Source organism: Neolamprologus multifasciatus, chromosome 8 (genome assembly GCF_963576455.1).
Source record: "Neolamprologus multifasciatus chromosome 8, fNeoMul1.2, whole genome shotgun sequence".
NCBI lineage: Eukaryota > Metazoa > Chordata > Actinopteri > Cichliformes > Cichlidae > Neolamprologus > Neolamprologus multifasciatus.
In genome coordinates this window covers 7,135,411-7,155,063 of record NC_140446.1, presented here as the reverse complement: position 1 = coordinate 7,155,063, position 19,653 = coordinate 7,135,411, and the positions used below count along the sequence as shown (strand labels likewise).

The following is a 19,653-nucleotide window of genomic DNA, read 5'->3' as shown; positions in this document are numbered from 1 at the left end:
CTGGCAAAAAATAAAACAAAAAAAGTTGCTCTCAAAAAAAGTCGTTGAAAATTACGGTATTACAGTCAGAATTTTTGTTACTTTTATTTTAGAAAATGTCCTTTAAAGTGTGGCATTTCAAGTCACATTTTGTTTAAAATACAGAAAATACAGACAGTAGAACATGGATACAGCAAAAAAAAAAAAGAAAAAAAAAAGAAGAGAAAGGAAACAATGACAGAAAATAAAGCTAACAAGCCTTTCTGACTGCTCTAGTTTTCTCTTTTTTGAAATGGAACTGAAGGCAAAGGAAGGAGGGCGGGAAAAAGAAAAGGCTTCAAGGACAAGAGGGGAGGAGTGGGGGCAGAATGAGACAAGTTAGTTAAGGAAACTATGGTTGGTTTATGGTTCATGTTTAAATTATTCTTTATAAAGTCTAATTTAAGATTTAATCTTTCCTCTTTCTTTTTTTGTCTTTTTCATTTAATGGTATTTTGATCTTCGGGATCCAGGGCCCTCAGCGCTCCTCCTGGTGGTCTCCGACTGTGGAGAAGGAATGCCGACTTTGTCTGGCAGTGGGAACAAAACCACCCGCGTCGCCTTCTCCGGCCGACCCGCACCGCCAACTCAAGAAGATAAAGTGGAGTCCTTCTGTGTTTGCTGTGCTTGTGAACGTTGCATGGACTTCTGACTTTCCACGTCTCTAAAATGTTTCTCAACCTGTGAGGGTAAAGCAAAAACAACAAATAAAACATTATTAATAGATAAAATTACTATGGTGAGACTTGAACCAGCTATGGTTTACAGATAGAACATAGAGACACCGAATTGACAGAAACGAGACAAATCTGAACTTGTTTAGCCTGGAAAAACCAAAGATAGGAATAACAACAAAATTGAGTTACAACTGACGTGAAACAAAACAAGTCACCGGCTCCGAGAAGCTCAACAAACATTTTCCAAATATAAAAAGCAAGTCTTATGACGAATTACTGTTACGGCCCCCCAAACACATGCTTATCTTTAAGTTCCCCTCACTCGGACCATAGCTAAAGTTAATAGCTAAATGAATGTGGTCTTGCTCAATTCAAATCGTGTTTAGCCATGACCATCTGGTACCCATCAACAAAGTGTCAAGTTTTGGAGTGTGCTGGGAATGGGTGTATAAAAACTAGAGAATGAGGCCTGAGGCCACCGAATGCAACACCAATGACTTTGGCATATTTCAGAAGCTGCTCTCAGCTCCATGGCACAAAAATACATGCGATTTCTGCACAGAGGAGGACCGAAAGCCAGAGACCCCCCCCCCACTTTAACTGTTTTTTTTTTTTTTTACCAAAAGTTAAACTCAAAGTCTCCATATATGAACCTGTGTAAAGTGCTATTAGTGGTTCTCTTGATTGCTCAGGGTGTCTCACAACAGTTCGCTTTCTGTGGTGCCTAATAGATCTAGACTAATCAGATCATGCATCCATTGGGCGTAAAACGTACAGCTTATTGCACCAGCAGCATCTGCTCTTATATAACTATCATTAGGTTACAGCTTGAAGTGTTTAAGGTATGTGCTAACTAAAAATAAAAACAAGATGATAGTTTATTAAATTTTACTGAAATTTGCAGATTGTTTTGGTGGAGTTTAATAAACTCAGCCGTCTGCTACTTGCTATCTAAAATATAACAGGACACCGGAGTATACTCTCAAGCATCTCACACTTCTGATAATCAGTTGTCTGCTTGACATTTATTCAGCTGTGTAAAAACTATAACTTTAATCTCAGCCAAACCGATTTACTCAGGAACAAATAAAATACTAAAAAAAAAAAAAGCCAAACAATAACATTTTTAAGTTATCCAAGTGACTAATATATCATGTTTAACCTGAGTAGCGAAAGACAGCGGTGGGTTTGAAAACGATTTGCCGGGAGTCCGGTGTTCTCGCCGGCTCTAGTGAGCCTTGAACCCCGGCTCGCTATCGAGCTGGTGAGACGTCTGTTACCCACGTCAGAGCGCTTCTGAAAATATGTGGTGTCTTGATAAACTGAGCAGATATTTGAAGTTTACACAGCTGACATATTTTTTTAAACATATTTTAACATATGTTCGCCTGAAAATATGTTAAACGTTTATTTTGTGACTCAAAAAGAATAATAAGAGTAATATTAACACTAACTAGCTGCCGCCATTATTGACTACTGCACTGGGCCGCGCTATGAATTCTGGGACACAGCTTCTTCTTCTTCGGGGTTTAAGGGCAGCTGGCATCCCTGTACATGCAGTGCTGCCATCTTCTGTTTCAGTCCGTTATTACACTCTTAAATCCTACTACTTATTCCTGCGTCTTTTGGGATCTTACGAAGCTTCAAACGACGCGTCGACTATTAAATCAGTCATCGTGACTAGTCGACTAATCGTGGCAGCCCTAGTGCCTAACAGCTGGCAGTCAGCTTAAGCGCTCCATCGCTCACCCTGTTGCTGCCATGCAGGTGATCCAAGGTCCCCATCCCTGTCTGTCCCCACCTCCCTCCAGCAATTGACCTGCAGCTTATTCACTGGTCATCCCCCTTCGAGATGAGACTCTTAATTTTATGAATGACTGTGCTAAATAATCCTGATAATAGTTTGTAACGATTGAGCAGCTTTATGTGACAGACACACACCTAATGTATACACTTGAATGTGGAAGTCTTACACTGCGTTGGGTGGGGGGAAAAAAGAGGGGCGAAAGCGTCTAATCGGGGGAACATTTGCACTTTCCATTTACACCGTTTTCTGTCTGTGCCCAAAAACAAGACAGCAGATTTACAGACTTGAATTTTCCTAGAAAAGCGATCAAATCGTCAGCGAGGAAGAGGCTAAGAGTGGAACTGAACTCATTCAATAAGAACGATTACATGCCTTCAGGGAATTAGTGATGCATGCTACCAAGAACAGAACATTCAACACAGAGCACAGCGATCACATTTGCATACAACCTCGAAAAACTGTTGTTAAAATGCAGCATATGGGGCACTCATCACGGACAAAGGTGAAGTAACAGAGGTCGAGGGATTTGCGGATTTATTAGATTAATCCAAACTTGCAAGCATGTGGAGATGAGCACATGCTCACACACAAAAAAGAGAAAGAAAATCAAGTCTGAAAATGTCACTTTGGAATCTCCTTCCCCCCCTAATCAAGTAAAAACAAAAGCTGAAGACAAAGTCATCATGAAATAAACAGTTACACATGTGAAAAGGTGAAAATAGAAAGTGTAGTAGTACTTACTATTTTGCGTACATGACTTAAAGCGCTTCCCTCTTTGCCTTTGCAGTTCTCAACCTGGTAAGGCGGTGAGATTATGACGTCGTCCATCACAATAATGTTCTTCTCCTGCCATTTACAGTCTTTGATGCTGTAAAGAAAAGAAAATGACCTTTTAGCCACAGCTGAAAATGCTTTTTTGTTTTCTTTCTGCAAATTTCATACTAGTGTTTATGACATCTATAGCTCTGTTTCTAAGGAAAACATTTTATGCAGGTTAAACAAGCAGCACATTTGTCATACGGAGAGTTAACGACTTGAAAGTGAAACCAGAGCCAACAATGGACATGTTTCACGTTTCTGAGTGAACAGTTCTGTGGGGCATCTGGTCTCCTGTGTTTTTGAAAACATCTTAAATCGAAAACTATGTGAGCTGCAACAAACATGACCGTTTTATTCAAAATATGACCTTTGACTAAAGAAGAAGGAAAAGGCTCAGACAGGTATCCAATTACAGTCTGATTCAGGGCTAAAACATGACTGGATCAGATATCTGAAACTTCAGCCTGATTCCTTCATGTCACAAAGTGTAAAAGTTAAATTATCAAGAGGCGCATTCATCTTCATGAATCAGCTCAAATGGAACAAGATGAAAATATATTTCGGTGTTAATTTACAGATTAGAGCTTTATTTCAACAGGTTGCACAAAAATATGAAAGCTTTACAAATATCAACCACTTTTAAATAAAACTATTTTTAATCTTTTAGTCGCCAAGTACTTTTTCCCCATTAATATTGATCCTGAGTTTCTCCTAAATCTCAGACTTCAATGACTGGGTTTAATACTTTGCATTCCTTTTCCTTTATCACACAACTGAAGGAAATTCTTGCTCGAGTGGGTTAAGATCAGGTTATTGTTGAAATTCAACATCTCTGCCTTCCAACAACCTTCGCTTTGTTTTTGTAGTGCATTCTCAGTAAGTCTCAATTTGCATTGTAAAGCTCTTTCCAGTCAACCTAGCTGCATTTGACTATCCAAAGAATGCCGTTTCTAAACAGGTCTGGCTTTTCCCCCTTTTTTTGTTCCTTCTTCCCACTAACCTGACCTTGTGACTGATCAACGATCGCCATTTTGCAGCTTGTCACAGAGTATTCTCTTTATGATGGACATATGATGGGGGTGTTTCTTATTGACTATAGAAAGGATCCTGTGATCATCTACCACTGTTAAAGGCTTCTTCTTATTTTTTAAATTGCCAAGCCCAGCAAAGCATCCATCTGTCCCCATTACAATTACAAAGATCGAGATTTGACTCTGCAGCCTAAAGCAGGGCATTAAACACCGTTATGGACTCAGACAAGTGAAGAGCCCACAGACAACTAGTCATTGCTGCACTGTAATCTAGAGTCTATGATCTCTCAGACACGTCTCTCTGGCCTGCATTGACAGCTCCTTTGATTACATATCGTAGATTCACAGAAACAGCTTCCAAACTCTAAAGCCACGATGATCACCAGACTTTTTACCTGCTTCATTTATAAAAAACTGTGATCAGACTGAAACTAACCCACTGAAGGAACAATGGGCTGTGAGGTCAGTTCCTTGATCATTAGTATTTCAGTCACTGTGCAAATATACTGTTTATAAGGTTGGGGAGACCTGCAGTCAGCTGACACTGAAGAAGTCACCTGGATGAGTGGTGAAATGTTTCTCCCACTAAAAACGAGTCCAGATGAACAGGATCAACTTTTTGGGAAAGCCAAGAGTTATACACCAGTAATATAAATGTAACTTGAAGCAAAAATGAAAGTTGTCATTGTCCACTCTGTCCAAATAAATATGGTCATAACTGTATCCGAATGCTGGCAAGAGCTTTGCTCTGATGCAACTGTGAGGTTATTAAACTATCTCAAGAAAATCCCTGAAAGTTTTGGCAATGGGAAATAAATATCTATGTATTTAAAATTCAATCTAATACTTCAAACAGCAAGTTGACTGGTTTGTTTTCACTGTTGTGTACACATCTGCACAATGTACAGATGTGTACACTGTGAATTTTTCATTTTTAACATGGCTACAGACAAAATTATATTAGTTCACATTTCAAACTTTCAAAGTCAGCTTTTTTAAAGGGAAAAAAAAAAAAGATGTCATTGCTTTCTGTTTTCTAAATAAGCAGCATGATTCTGCTGAACTGTTTTCTTTTGAATATTTTACTTCCCTTTTTGACATGACATTAAAAGTCTTTGTTGTTATAATCTCTTTGTAGGATTCAAGATGGTCAGTGAGTGTCCTTCCATTGATTTTGATTGAATCATGAAGATCTTTAAGCGATTTAAGCCACTAGTGGCATAAAATACTCACAAATTAGTGGTCAATGATATATATAGTATGCAGTGAGAAATTTGACCCGATCAGGTGAACATTTACCCCCATCTGACCTGTGAAGTGAATGAACAGTAGCATAAAGTTCTTACGTTTTGTGAATAGTCTGGAATAGCTGTTGGCCCTCCACAGAAACCCCAGCACTGATTGCATAGGCTTGGGACAGCTTGTCCTCTTTTTCTGTCCGTGCTCGATTGGCAAGCTGTAAAGATTAAAACAGAACACACAGCATTTTTTTTAATTTCATTTTTTTTCTTTAGGCACATCAAATATTTTGGTCTGAAACAAGAACAGCTTATTCTTTTAACTTCCAGGTTCCAATTGTGATTTTAGGTACAGCAGTGAACTTGGTTTATATAAAAGTACATTTCACTTTCCCGCATAGGATTACAGAGGCAGTGTTTATATCTCAGCATTTAAACACCCTCGACATGTCTCCATTTATTCACAGGGCTCAGTTTGGCCTTACTTTATTTAAGTGGGGGGGGAATCTATAAACACTGACTTTTATTTCTGCTGCGTTCCAATTTTCCAAATCAGGGTCTCAATCCTCAGAAGTCTATTTCTAGACCTACTGACGATGCCAGCCCCATTTCACAGCCTCTTCAAAACGCTGCCGAAACGGCAAATGCATTTTGGCCAAAAGAATACAGCATTTCACTGAGGGCCAAGTATTTTTGGAGCATTCAGGCCATCCTCATTGTAAAGTTAGGAGATATCCTGGCCCATTCACCAACAGCGCCTGACACCCACCGCGCTTGATGTAAACCGAGGCATAAAAACCAATAAATGGTATAAAAATAAAATAAATTACTGGACTTACCTTGCTAACATTCAGTGATGCTAGAGGGGGTGGAGTCTCAGTGCGGTCATTTATAATGTCCACATCAGAAACATAGGCTAAGTTGATCAGGATGACGTCGTTGAGGTTTGGCTTACCACTGGAGGAAGCACATTCTATGAAGGCACTTAGGTCAAGGCAAACAACTTTGTGACAGTGAATGACAGAACAAAAATGACTATTATCTGTCCCCTTGAAGAACTTGGGACATTGGTTTTCTGCACAGAGAAGCTCATTATTCAGAGAACACTGGCTGACAAACACTGACAGTGAAAGGTAGTGCCAGTTACAGCATGGGACTATCGAAAGCATTGCTGCCACCTGTAGCATCTATGAATGAATGAAAGAATGAATGAATGGAGACGGCTAAAATGTGTTATGAGAGGAAAAACTGCAAAAAAAACATGTACTGATCCACAGTCACGAAGCAGCCATAACGAGGTCAGCAAACCCAGTATCTACAACTTACCATAACGGCTTTTAGCGAGTGAAATTGCTTTAATCACCACTCCACTTTAATTTATTATTACTGGATTGATTGATTTATTACCCGTCATATCAAGTTTATCCAAGTTTTTCAGTGTTTACTTGCTGCTGTTACCATTTTACCTTCTCTTGCTGATTACTGATTGTGAAGCTTATTGTAACCAAGTCTGTAACCAAGTGTTATTATTATTACTACTTAATACAGGACTGGCTTGCTCTATGACTGACCGGAAATACACACATTGTTTGGGCTTTAACGCTGCCTGTTTGTTATTTATTTAAGTCATAACACGTAAAGTTTCCTCTCACTGTACAGTAACTAGTTATAACAACTCTCAGGAAATTTTACTTAAACAGTAAACTGCTGACTTGGGAACTCAAGCGTAACATAAGAACTAGTCTGATTTTTGTTTTGCTCTGGGTTCTATATCACAGCAGCAGTTTTCAAATGTTTTGTGCACCTAAGAGCAAACCAACATTTCATGGCACACATGAATTCACATCTGCATAGAACGTCCTCCATGCAATCAATTCTTCTTTTGACTATACACTTATGATAGCACGCCTGTAGCAAAATGGCCCTTTTGCACTTTGCAGTAAGTTCTACTGCCATATAGTTTCCCTCCACAGATATTCCAACAAACTGTCTGCCTCTAATTCAAATCGAGTGTGGGTTTAAGTATCCCATCTTGGAATAATGTTAAGATTAGTCAACTTGTCTTGAAAGATACTACTGTTATTCACAGATAGTCTTTTGTATAGGCAGGGGATTGCCCACTCTCTGGTTCACAAAATACAGTGATCCACTGTCCTGTTTTCCTCACCATCTTTCGGGACCTTAGAAGTCCGCTAATTTAGCAAATATGAATTCAACTCATTAAGTTCTAGTGCAGCTGCTTAAATAATAGATGGATCTCACCAAATCCCAAGGCACACCATTTATGAACATTAGATCTAACTGAGCGGTATATGTTTTTTGGCAAACTGATCCATAAAAAAACAAATTATTAAAAAAAACAACTTAAGTTATGACTTCTGTTGATGAATAAACCGAATTCTTGCAATAAATACATTGGAAACGACTGTCTGAAAGTCGATAAATACATAAGAAAAGTCATTTGGTTTTACACAGGCCTTGCATTCAAACTTAGCATGTGAACATATTACTTCGATTAGTCACGTTTTGGGGGTCGTTCAAAGGGTAAAGCAGAAATACATACAATACTGTATGACTATTGAGCACACTTACACGTTTATAACTAGTCATTATCACACATTGTAGAGCTGAAAGTAGGTGTCGAGGCGTTTCTACAGCTCAGATAACGTCACAAAGTGTTTTTAGTGTTAAACTAACACTTAGAAAGACCTTGACTATCAGCTCTAAGCGCTCCCCACTCTTCGTTTGATTTAATCACCTCAAAGTTTGGCCACAATGATGATAACTACACGATAACCTCTCGAGTCTGTGCAATTAACTCGGTGATCAGAGATAAAGGAACATGATAAGATGCACATTCGCTCACTCACTCATTCACTCACACTGATGGGTGTAGACATGTTCGCCAGCAAACTAGTGTTAGTAAGTAAGTTATTACTCACACCCAAATGACTCATGTTAAAATGAACTGTGGCACAATCACACAATATTTACAGCCCAGCTGTTAAGCTTGAGAACGCCAAACCCGTTAATTGAGCTAGCCAGTAGCTGCAGTGTGGGGTTGACCGAAATCTAGCATGCTAACATGCTAAAAGCACCCTGATTGTGTAGCGTGGACTCGGAAACCACTTAATCTCTAACTTGTACAAATAATCGTGAGCATCTCCGGCTGATGGCACCACCAACCATGTGAGGTCAATATGTGGACCATCAACACGCGAGACTCTCCCAGTATCAGTTAGCTCGCTAACTAGCAACGGTTGTGCCTGCTGAGAGCACACAGCCATGATGCCTTACGAGGATTCGTTGCCAGATAGTGATCCATGTTGAGGGCTGGCAATACAATGAGTGGATTCAAAACACATGCGCCGCTAGAGCGGCTAACGAGAGGCCAAGAAATTACCAGGCAACCCCAACTAAAGGCTTATACAGACAGAAGATAGATGAGGTGCTATCTGAAACAAGAAAATATATAAAACGGGCAAACGTGTGTGCTTCTGCTAGCACCAATTACGCCTGCGCGGATCACTATTTGCCACATTTCGGTTACCCTACAGGCCCTTGCAGCCAGGCAGGCCAGCAACCCCTCCATCCGCAGCTCGAAACAAACAAAAGGATACTCAGAGTTAACATCTTGGACTGGTAGTCAAACGCGACAACTTCTCCTTGCAGACGTTGGCCCAAGCATGTGACGCATGCGACATGGCTCCCGACGCTAAAATACTCCCCGGGTCCAGGAGCCGCCATCTTCTCCGCCAGGAAACCGGAGCGCCTGCTTTACGTAAAGCGACGCGATGTCGTATGGAGACGAAACCTGAGCGTAACAAAAGTACGTCGATCGTTCCTTCTAATGTGATGAATTATAATTCCTGCCAAATCAGATCTAGTTTAAGTAAAGTTGTGTCATTGAATCACTAACTAAGGTCTTCAACTGCAGAACTACTACGAATACAACTTCTCTCTTCGACGAAGGATGTCGCTTTGTTTCCCATTGAACCGCCTTCCGATGTGTCCCGCCCCTACCGGATGTAGAGCAGTACTGTGGAATTCATTGTAACACATCAAATAAAGGGCTGTCTTTAGATATCCATCTACATATCAAAGTGTTTGTACTGGGAGAAGGCGGAAAGGAATGGAGGAGATTTATACCCAAGGCGTCTGGATGGCCGAAGGTCTCCAGCAGAGGACGAAGACTCAGGAGAAATTCTGGCTAACGGTCACTCATATGGGAGACCCTAAAGCAGCCTTTTTGCTCGTCTTTCCTTTTACTTATTTCATCAACAGGAGAGCTGGGGTAGCGGTGCTTTGGATGGCAGCTATATCGGAGTGGTTGAACTTAGTGTTGAAATGGTAAGGCATTTTAATGAAGCACGATTTGAATATTCCCGTCCAACTTAGTTTTTACACTTACGGTTGTATGTCTCATGCTAGCATGTTGCTACATTACATACATAACTTTTTTTCACATTAAAATTGTTAATTATATATTCAAGACCACCTACACATATTCATTTTTTCCAGTTTAAACAAATAAAAGTAATTTTAGTTTAGTCTTTGCTTCCGGTACAGCAAAGTAGTACAACCCTGTATTAGTCCGACGTGAAACAGAAATGAGCGGAACCTTTGGGACCAGTTCAATGGAATTTTCCCCACAAACAGCCTGGAGTGTTACAAGAAAAGTAACGAAAAGAAACGGAAATTAAAAACAAGAAGTGACCATATAACATAAATGTGACCAAAATTGTCAACGGATTAATTTTTAGGAAAGCAACAATATGGGTGGATAATTACAAAGTTATAAAATGTTTCACAAGGCGAGATAGGAAAGATGATAATGAGCTAAATCTCCTCAGGCAGATTGTACCAGAGAAAGGGTGTCCTGACAGAAAAAGCCTGAACACATTTGGTTTCCAGCTGAGATTATGGGGTGGCCAGAGCAGCCTTAGCTGAGGACCTCAAGATCTGAAATATACTTTGGTGCGAACCTGCATACTAATAACATTGTTGTTACAATGTTATTACAAAATACATTTTTTTCATTATAATAAATGCATTTACATTATACCATTAACAACTTGAAATAAAACAAGATAAATTTAAGGAAAACATGCAAAAGACAGAGGAACATGCATAGAAAAAAAATGAAGCCCCAAATCCTCAACAATTATTAAGGAAAAAAAAGGAAAAAATACAAAAGACATTACAAATGTACCAAGGAGAGAAACAATACAACTAAACTACTATGGACATAATATAGATTTTTAAAAGCCACATATTATTTTGATTTAGATATTTCTGATTACATTAATTATTTTCTGCGAGTGTTGATGGAGCCAAATATAATACAGTAAGGAACTTTGAACTAAATAAGATCCAGTAAAGTAAATGGACTGGTTCTTATATAGCGCTTTTCTACTCATCTGAGCACTCAAAGCGCTGTACACAACTTGTGCATTCACCCATTCAGACCCATTCGCACAAGCACATCTTTCTAAGTGCTTTATAGCTAACATTCACACACATTCATACTCCGATGGATGCATCGGAGAGCAATTTGGGGTTAGTATCTTGCCCAAGGATATTTGGCATGCAGACTAGGGGAAGCCAGGAATCGAACCACCAACCTTCCGATCAGTAGATGACCTGCTCTACCACCTGAGGTACAGCCACCCCACCTCTTATCAGCTGCTCCCTACGTCCTCTATGTGGTGATGCTTGTTGCAGTACAAAGAAGAATGAAGAGTAAATATGTAGAGGTTTTTGGAGAAAAAAAAATGTCTTAGATTCAACAAGTAAAAAAAAAAACATTAAATGTAGTAAAATATAGTGAAGCCATGACCTTGAATGTATTTGTGTTATTTGGGGTATGTGTAAATGTATTTATATATTATATTTGTTTTTAATCAGGTTGCTGTTTGGAGAGAGGCCATTCTGGTGGATCGGTGAATCGCGTCTTTTTGTCAATAAGCAACCGAAAATTCACCAGTTTCCGTCCACCTGTGAAACAGGCCCAGGTTAGAAGTTGTCTTAGAAAAATAGACTGTGTTTGAGTCATAGCCAATGTCCTTAAATCATTAAACATTCAGATCTCCAAGTCCAAAGTTGGCATCTGTTTCTCAGGCAGTCCGTCTGGACATGCGATGGTGACAGCAGCAGTCTGGTGGGTCATTGTGTCCTCGCTGGGGTCCTTTCTGTACTCCCGTTCTCACAGGTACGTCCCTGTTTAAGCTAAATCCAGTGCAGTATGCTGATTTGGCTCTAAAAATGCACAAAACTGCTGCACATTGGAACTACTTTTAAACAAATCTCTCCTTTTCTGAATCCGGAGTGTTCTCTTATCAGCTGCTCCCTACGTCCTCTATGTGGTGATGCTTGTTGCAGTTGGAATCTCCAGGATCTTTATCCTCGCACACTTTCCTCATCAGGTCGTTGCTGGCTCCATTACAGGTCTGAATACATATTATGCAAAAATCATATTTCTGAAAAAGGCGGGGCACTTTATAAAAAGTATATTAAAAGCCAAATGCAGTGATCTTCAAAGTGTAAAAGCCATTTTTGTTTGATATATGATCACAGCTGCAAATCATACAGGTTTAAATTCAAAATACACTAAATATTTTCACTGACTCTTATGCAGGGGTGTCCAAACTTTTTTCACTGAGGGCCACATACATAAAAATATAGGAGGGGCTGGGCCACTTACTAGAAATTAGGTATATAACCTTAACTTTAGTGTATTAAAGTTAGAAAAATCACTTACAAGTGGTCAAATATATTATATTGTTGAATATAATTGAAGACAAAACTGCCTTCATCACAGCTTTCCATAAATGGATCTTTATTGATTTATTCAGAAAAAGCTTTGGTAGCTCATTCTCAGAACAGCAGCCTCAGATTTCTTCTTAGACAGAAGATTTACAGCACAGAGAAAAAACAATAAAGGGGAAAATGGGACGGACACATTTCAAGTTTGTTATTTAAGTTATTAGGCTTAGCAACACACCTATTAACGTTCGTTTGAAACCGTTATCAACATTAACAGACTGAACTGGACTTAATAACAGGAGTGCATATAATTTTAGTAAATTATTCTGGTGAGTATCAGCTGCGCTGGGTATGTAAATCGGGACATCCAGCCGCGGTGATCGCCATTCGTGCCAAAAATCCAAACAAATGTCACTTGATCAAGGAGCAAATCTGCATCAGATGAGATCAGCTGACTTTGCGTGTACGTGGGCAGTGCACAGCGCATATAAGAAAGTGGTGTGCAAAAGCAGGGTAGTGACAGAATTGATGCGCATTATTGATATTTGAAGCATGTGTACCTGCACATTAACACACGGGTACTGTGGAATATATTTTTTACTCACCTAAAGTGCTCGTCCACTCCCCGCAAAAAAATAGCAGCTGTGCGGTGTCTGTGGCATCAGTGCTCTCATCGCATGCGATGGAGTAAAGATCAAAAGCACAGCTTTATCAGACAGTTGCAGTGTAATGTTGGCTGACAAGTCTTCAACAACTGGATTTCTGGACATGCTGACGTTGTTGACGGGCGCATTATTTCGGTGACTTTAACGAGGCCGTGTTTTATGAGGTCTCCATCTGAAAAAGGCTTTCCATGTCTTGCGATGAGTTGGGCGACCTCATAGCTGGCTATTGGAGCCTTTTCTTGGACCTTTTGAGCACGAAAAAATTACTGTTGCTGACCCCGCAGGAGAGATACCCTTTGCTTTAATTTCTGCTCTCGCTCAGCACCAGTGTAGGATGCATAGGCCTGATGTTTGGTTTCATAATGACGTCGTACATTATACTCTTTCATAACTGCCATAATTTCAGTGCAGATCAAACAGACACACTTCCCCTTGAATTCTTTGAAGAAATATTCACTCTCCCACCGTGTCTGAAATTTTCTGCATTCACTTTCTACCTTTCGCTTCTTTGGTTCTGCCATGTTTAGTAACTAACTTGGGCTAAATTTCTTCTGTGATTGTCCTTTTTGGTGGAGCAACTGCCTCGATCGACAGTAGCTCCCCCTGGTGTTAAAACTAAGAAGTGCAATACACTCAAGCAAAAGTTGAAGTGCAGCCATATTCGATTCTATTTATAAAATTACTTGCGGGCCAATTAAAAATGGATCGCGGGCCGCAGTTGGCCCGCGGGCCGGAGTTTGGACACCCTTGCTCTAATGGATTACAGGCAAGCATGTTTAAGACCTAGATTGTGTAAATATGCAGCTGTGCTGCAGAATGTGATTTGCTGAAATGATTGATGCCCCTCCTAAAACACCTGTCCTCTGGATCAAAGCATCGGTTGCTCCAAAACATTATTCAGTGTTAATATTTCTAACACAGATGTAGAACTAGTGCACTCCATCATCACTTGTGCTGGTTTTTGAGCTGCTTGCTATCAACTATCCGTGCAATTCTACAGGATTTTTGTAGTTCCCAAAAAAGAATTTCATAATTGGATTTGTCAGACCCATAGGGTAGTTTTCCCATGTGTGCAGCTTAATCTGATGAAATGCTCTTGTCAGGTTTCATTCTGGGGATTGTCCTGAGCTGCAGAGTACCAGAAGGTCGCCCCCTGCTGTTCTTCTTTAGTTTAAGCTTCGGGCTGCTGTTCGGAGCTCTGATGCTCCATGCTGGATTAAAGCAGCTGGGAATTGACCTCTCCTGGTGAGTTATTCTATTACATTAATGTTTAATCAGTGAGTCTGATCAGTATATATTGTGATAATATAAAGGGACTTACTTCCATGACCGGTCATGTTTTTGATTCAACAGGTCTATTGCTTTGGCCAAGAAATGGTGCAGCCATGCAGAATGGATTCGTTTGGACACAGCCCCATTCTCCTCTCTCACCCGAGACTGTGGGGCTCTGTTGGGTTTGGGGCTGGCACAGTACTGGAAGCCTGGTGGATGGTCTCTACCTTGGGCTCCCAGAGCTTTGTCTATGGCTGTATCATCCATGGGTCTTTACCACGTGAATCGTCTACCGCTCCCGGTCCAACCACAGAGCCTTTTCTACAGCCTGTTCTTTGTCAAATTCGTCCTAGTGCCTCTGATCGTTATGGTACTTGTGCCTGGGCTGGTACACCTATTAACATTCAAAAAAAAGAAAGACTAGAAGAGTTCCTCCACACATGATGTGCGCCTTAAACACCTCCCAAAACTGGAGTTTCCTTCAGAGTTTGTATAAACACATTTAATGTTTGCTGCGTTTCAGAACCATTTTGATGGGTATGGGTTAAGTTTAATTTTCACGTCTTAAAATTCACTAAACAATGGCCTTTTATCCAGTCTGTGACCTGTGTTTTTCCTTTTATTTGATGATTTTAAAAGTGCCGGTATTGAGACATTGTGGCGTAAAGTATGTCTCTAGTGAATCTAGTGCAATCATAAGTGTTGTAAATACTACAGTATTTTTGCTAAATATCGACTTTATTGGGAAAAGTGCAACTTTATGTGCATTTTGTGTTGTTTGAATCTTTACGAGTCAAAGATTGTTACCGAGGTTTAAAATGTCAGATTTGCGACTAGTGAAAGGCAAAGAATTTGAACATTGCGCAGATGTCTGATGCTCAGTTTTGTGTTACTGCTTTGTGACCGAAAAACTTGAAAACTACATTCCTATGTTATTCCCTAATCAGTAAAAAATAAATGATCGACATGCAGGGCGTGTTTCAGTTGGTAACCATTTATAAATATGTTCTCCTTTTTTTCCCAATACATATGTTCGACTGTACAGATTACAATCAGTTATCATGAGATAAAAACACATTCTTTTTTATTGTTTTTAATTAAACTTCACAGCGATCTGAAAGCTCACATTTACAGACAAGAGAACTCTGCTCAGCAAGCAAATATGTTAAAATAAAATAAAAAGAACTTTTTTGTCTGGCGTGGTTGAAGGAAAATGACAAGGATAAGTTCGGGGGATAGCAGTCTCCTCATCTTAATCCAAACGTTGTACCACACACACACCAGAGACACTGCTATACATGTTTCTGCTTGAGGTCATGGAAAGAATAGAACATGCATCAGACTACTTACAGCGAACTAATATACACAGCTTGAAACCATACACCCTCAAATAACCTCAACTTAAAAAGTCCTGTTTAAATTAAGTATAATACAGTTTATACCTTCATTTCTGTAAAGTTAAGTAGGGCTTCTCTCCAGTAGCAGGTGAAACTGAGGACAACTGTCTCCATTTATTCTTTATCAGACATCCAAAATAAAATGTTACAGACAAATAGTCTATAATCATTCCCACATATATAAATTACTTCAATATTTTCATTATTCATCATCTCTATGACTCAAACTCCAAATTACAGAGCTCCTGGATACTGAAATCTCAGTCTTTTGTTGTTGCAGTAGGTTCGATTTCTTTAGAAGACGTGTGCCAGTGGACATGGTGTCAAAACCAGTGATTTAGCGTTAGAGGAATATATATTTATGAGGTGGAGTTACTTAAATATGATTTGCCTCTCTAAACAGACAAACTATCTTAACAAACCTGAACTGGACAGAGTGAAATATCTGAGCCAATACATACCTCTTGTGCTAGAAAGTCTATATATCATCCCAGATTCTGAACATTGTCACTCACCACTGCATTGCAATTCACATAAGTGTCTGTCGTAGTCTGGTTAGCACTGATCGGCGATCTGACGGATCCCACGCCCACTTTCACTTACTCCTAATGTAACAATCGTAACCACAAAGTAAGTAAAATACATAAAGTGCACCCTTAGTTAAGACCTTGTCAGGCATTTTAGTGCAGAAGTGGCTGAATAAAAATGCATTATGATTTAAAAGAAATCATAAAAACAATGCAGAAGAAAGGGAAAGGTTGGTAACAGTGGTTGTGTATGCATTTGCTTGCTTTTAGTCGCTGAGTACTTTCCACCATCGCTCACACGGAGGCGGGACAGAGGCAAACTTTGATTTTTATTTTTCTGCCATTTGATAAAAGCACCCAACTGAGTGAAAGACGAGTTGCAGCCAAAATAATTTGCTATTATTGCCTGACAGACAATACATATTTAATTACTGTGATTATCGACTGATATCATTTAAAAGAGGGGGAAGATTTGTTGCTCTTCTGCTTTCTCCTTAAACTCTTTTGGTTTGCTGATAGAGCAAAATATGTTGTGAAGATGTTGCTGGGGAAGTGGGAATGATAACTTTATCATTTTCTAACTAATCTATCAAAAAAATAATCTGCAGGTTGACACATTCGCTTGCATTATATTATAGCAAAATTCTTTTTATTTTGACACAACAGAGGTAACTTCATCAGTCAAAGTTTGTCTGTGTCCCTTGTCCACCGGTCGGTTTTCCACATCCGTATGACTTGCGGTGTGACACAGAGGCAGGGTTAACAGAATAAAATTCAAAATGCAAACTATGTTTTGTTTTCTTTTTATGTACAATATATAACTTAATTATAAATATTGTCATTTTTCTCTAAGTACTGAGTTGTTGAGCCATTTGTATTTTCTGAGCAATGTACAGTATTGAACATATAATATTGTATTACATAGAATAGAGCCTACTAGCAACCTTGGTTAAGAGCACACTTTGAAAGAACAGAAGATGGATACAGAGTCCACAAGTAGAGTCCGATGGGTAGTACTTTCACTCTTGGAGTCCCACCTGATGTGGTCACACGTGGGGACAATGTGCCACATGTCTCTGATTTAGATTAGAACTTGCGATCCTCCTGTTATCCTACCTGTTTGCAGATTATGATATTGAAAGAATCACTTCTCACCGTTATGTTTTTCATATAAGATAATGTCTAATACCCTAAAGTGTGTTTGTTGGCTTTGTGGTTTTCTTTCTCTAGTGAGTTCGTTGAGATGAGTTCGTCCATGACACACACACACCCCGTCACATCTTCTGTCGAGCTAAATATTTTTTACTTTCTCAGTTCCACTAACAAGCCCAGTCCAACCATCCAATCACAGACAGGCCATCACACATTCGACTCCACAAATGGTCTCTTTGGTTTGATGGGGGAGGTGGGGCCTTGGGTCCGGGAGTCACGCGAGAGCTGTCGGTACATGTTGTCCTGGTAGGCCTGTGCCACGGGCAGAGTCCTCGCCACCTTCACGTCTGGGTAGGTGGGCACCTGGCTGACCCGTTCCAGGATGTCCCCACTGCCACGGGAGCCATTGGCCAGCTTTCCCAGAGAGGGGGGCTGAGTCTGGGAGTAGTAATCCTCTTCTAACAGGTGTCCGTTTTGGGCGTTGTTGGTCTTGTTGTAGTAGGCGATATTACCCAGTGAGGCGGGGGGACTGTAGGTGGAACCTTGCTGGACCAGCTGACCGGGGGAGGTGGGGCTGATGGCAGAGTCCATAGATGTCATTGCCCTGGACCGTGAGGGCTGATGCAGGTACTGCTGAGTCCGAGCCGTCTTGTCTATGATCCCCATAAAAGGCGTATTGCGGGAGCGAGTGGTCTCTCCCTGATACAACCCCCCACCACCCTGGGAGGGAGAGATGGGAGAGATGTCATCACAGGTGCGCTCGTATGTGGCTTGTAAGGGAATCTCCATCTGCTGAATGGAAGAGGAAGGCCTGAAACCCGGGGCTAAATTCGAGGTGGATCCAGTTGAGATGTTGTTGCTGGAAGGTGAGAATCGAAGGCCTACACTCTGAGAATGGATGAGAGGCCTAGGGGTGGGCACGTGCTGCTTCATTTCAGTAGTATTGGCACTCACAGGGCGTCTAACCATATGGGGGATCTCGGGAGAGCCCAGCTGGCAGGGGGGCATAGCATTGGCACGCTCAAGAACGTGTTCAGAGACTGGGTAGTAGGCGGCTGACTGGCTGCGGCTTATCTGAGGTGTCTGGCTGTAACGGATGCCCCCCGGGCCCCCACTGCTGGCGCGGTAGGCAGAGGAGGGGCGCTGGGGTAGCTCATCCTTCAACAGGCTCGACTCCATAACCCCTCCTCGGCCGCCGTGCTGACAGAGGGCCCCAGAACTGAGGCTGGCCTGGACTTGGGACATTGACCGTCCATCCAGTGAAGGCTGGTACACCAAGCGGCTCTCTACGTCCACTGAACCCCCTTGATAGCGACCACCCATGGAGTGGCCCATCTGGCCACCATAACTACTATTTCCCATTACGTTGCTGGGCTGGTTTGTGCGGACTATTTGGGCTATGGAAGGCTGCAGACGGAGGCCTTGGGCTTGGTGGTGTTGCGAGGATAAAGAGGGCTGCGAACTCAGCTGGAAAGAACGTTGGCTGCTCATCTTGGAGAGGGGAGATTTGGGTCTTCCAGGAAGCTGCTCTGTCTGATAGCGCACAGGTGACCCAGACTGAGACCTGTACAGACAAACACTTTCTAACGGTGGACTGGCTCTATACTGAGCAGCCCGACGTAAAGGGGAAGGCGGTGGGCTCTGGTGATCCATCCCCTGACCCCCGGTACCCATAGGAGGTGGGCTGAAGCGGTAGGATGGCTGGTGTACTGGGGAGGTGTGAGGGGGACTGTGTCTGTAATGGGAGTTCTGATGTGTTGGAGAGAGGGAGGGTGACGTGGGCTGGTAGGAGCCCCGAGTTGGGGAGGACATGGAGGAAGAAGTGGGGTGGTATTCATAGGGCTGGCCCATGGGTGAGCCTCCAGCCAAGTAAATCTGATCTGGATGTGTGGGGGAGAGGGGTGGACTCTGAATTATAGGAAGGCTGGAGGGATTTGAGAGGGACTCGGGTGGGGGCAGACCCATCGACATGGCTTCCAGCTCCTGCTCCAGGTAGTCCTCATCCTCAAACAAGTCCTGTACGGGCTCCATGTCTTCCAGACGGGGCTCTGGTGGAGGGGGAAGAGGCATGGACAGAGACAGGGACTCCTCCTCTTCTGGGGGAGGTGTAGGAGGGGGTGAGGGAGGAGGCTCCAGCTCCAGGTCCTGCTGCTGGTGCTCCTCCTGGTTAAGTTGGTGGCATTCCTCTTCCACCCTCTGGAGCAGCCGCTGGATTTCTCTGTTATTGGGGCACTGCTTTATGGCTTCATTCAGGTCCTCTAAGGCTTCAGGAAATTGTCTAAAAT

The 19,653-nt window shown here is 41.5% G+C and overlaps 3 protein-coding genes across 16 annotated transcripts in view; 1 reads left to right on the top strand and 2 right to left on the bottom strand.

Annotated features, from left to right (window-relative positions):
- Positions 1–59: 59 nt before the first annotated feature.
- Positions 60–9,345, bottom strand: lsm12b (LSM12 homolog b). Its single transcript, XM_085171067.1, has 5 exons — positions 9,211–9,345; positions 6,430–6,563; positions 5,699–5,808; positions 3,244–3,370; positions 60–699 (listed from the first exon to the last, which is right to left on the bottom strand). The coding sequence occupies exons 1-5, from the start codon at positions 9,335–9,337 to the stop codon at positions 607–609; spliced, it is 591 nt and encodes a 196-aa protein (XP_085027193.1). The 5' UTR covers positions 9,338–9,345; the 3' UTR covers positions 60–606.
- A 372-nt stretch (positions 9,346–9,717) lies between these two features.
- g6pc3 (glucose-6-phosphatase catalytic subunit 3) lies at positions 9,718–15,294 on the top strand. Its single transcript, XM_085171065.1, has 6 exons — positions 9,718–9,940; positions 11,498–11,604; positions 11,711–11,801; positions 11,919–12,037; positions 14,124–14,265; positions 14,374–15,294. Exons 1-6 carry the CDS (start codon positions 9,723–9,725, stop codon positions 14,714–14,716), a joined length of 1,020 nt encoding a protein of 339 aa, XP_085027191.1. The 5' UTR covers positions 9,718–9,722; the 3' UTR covers positions 14,717–15,294.
- A 54-nt stretch (positions 15,295–15,348) lies between these two features.
- The window catches only part of tanc2b (tetratricopeptide repeat, ankyrin repeat and coiled-coil containing 2b), a 169,652-nt gene continuing 165,347 nt past the window's right edge, over positions 15,349–19,653 (bottom strand). For all 14 annotated transcript variants that reach the window (XM_085171043.1, XM_085171034.1, XM_085171039.1 and 11 more), the window contains one exon: positions 15,349–19,646. In XM_085171043.1, coding sequence (XP_085027169.1) covers positions 17,576–19,646 — 2,071 coding nt within the window. In that variant the 3' untranslated portion in view covers positions 15,349–17,575. The remainder of the gene's footprint in view (positions 19,647–19,653) is intronic.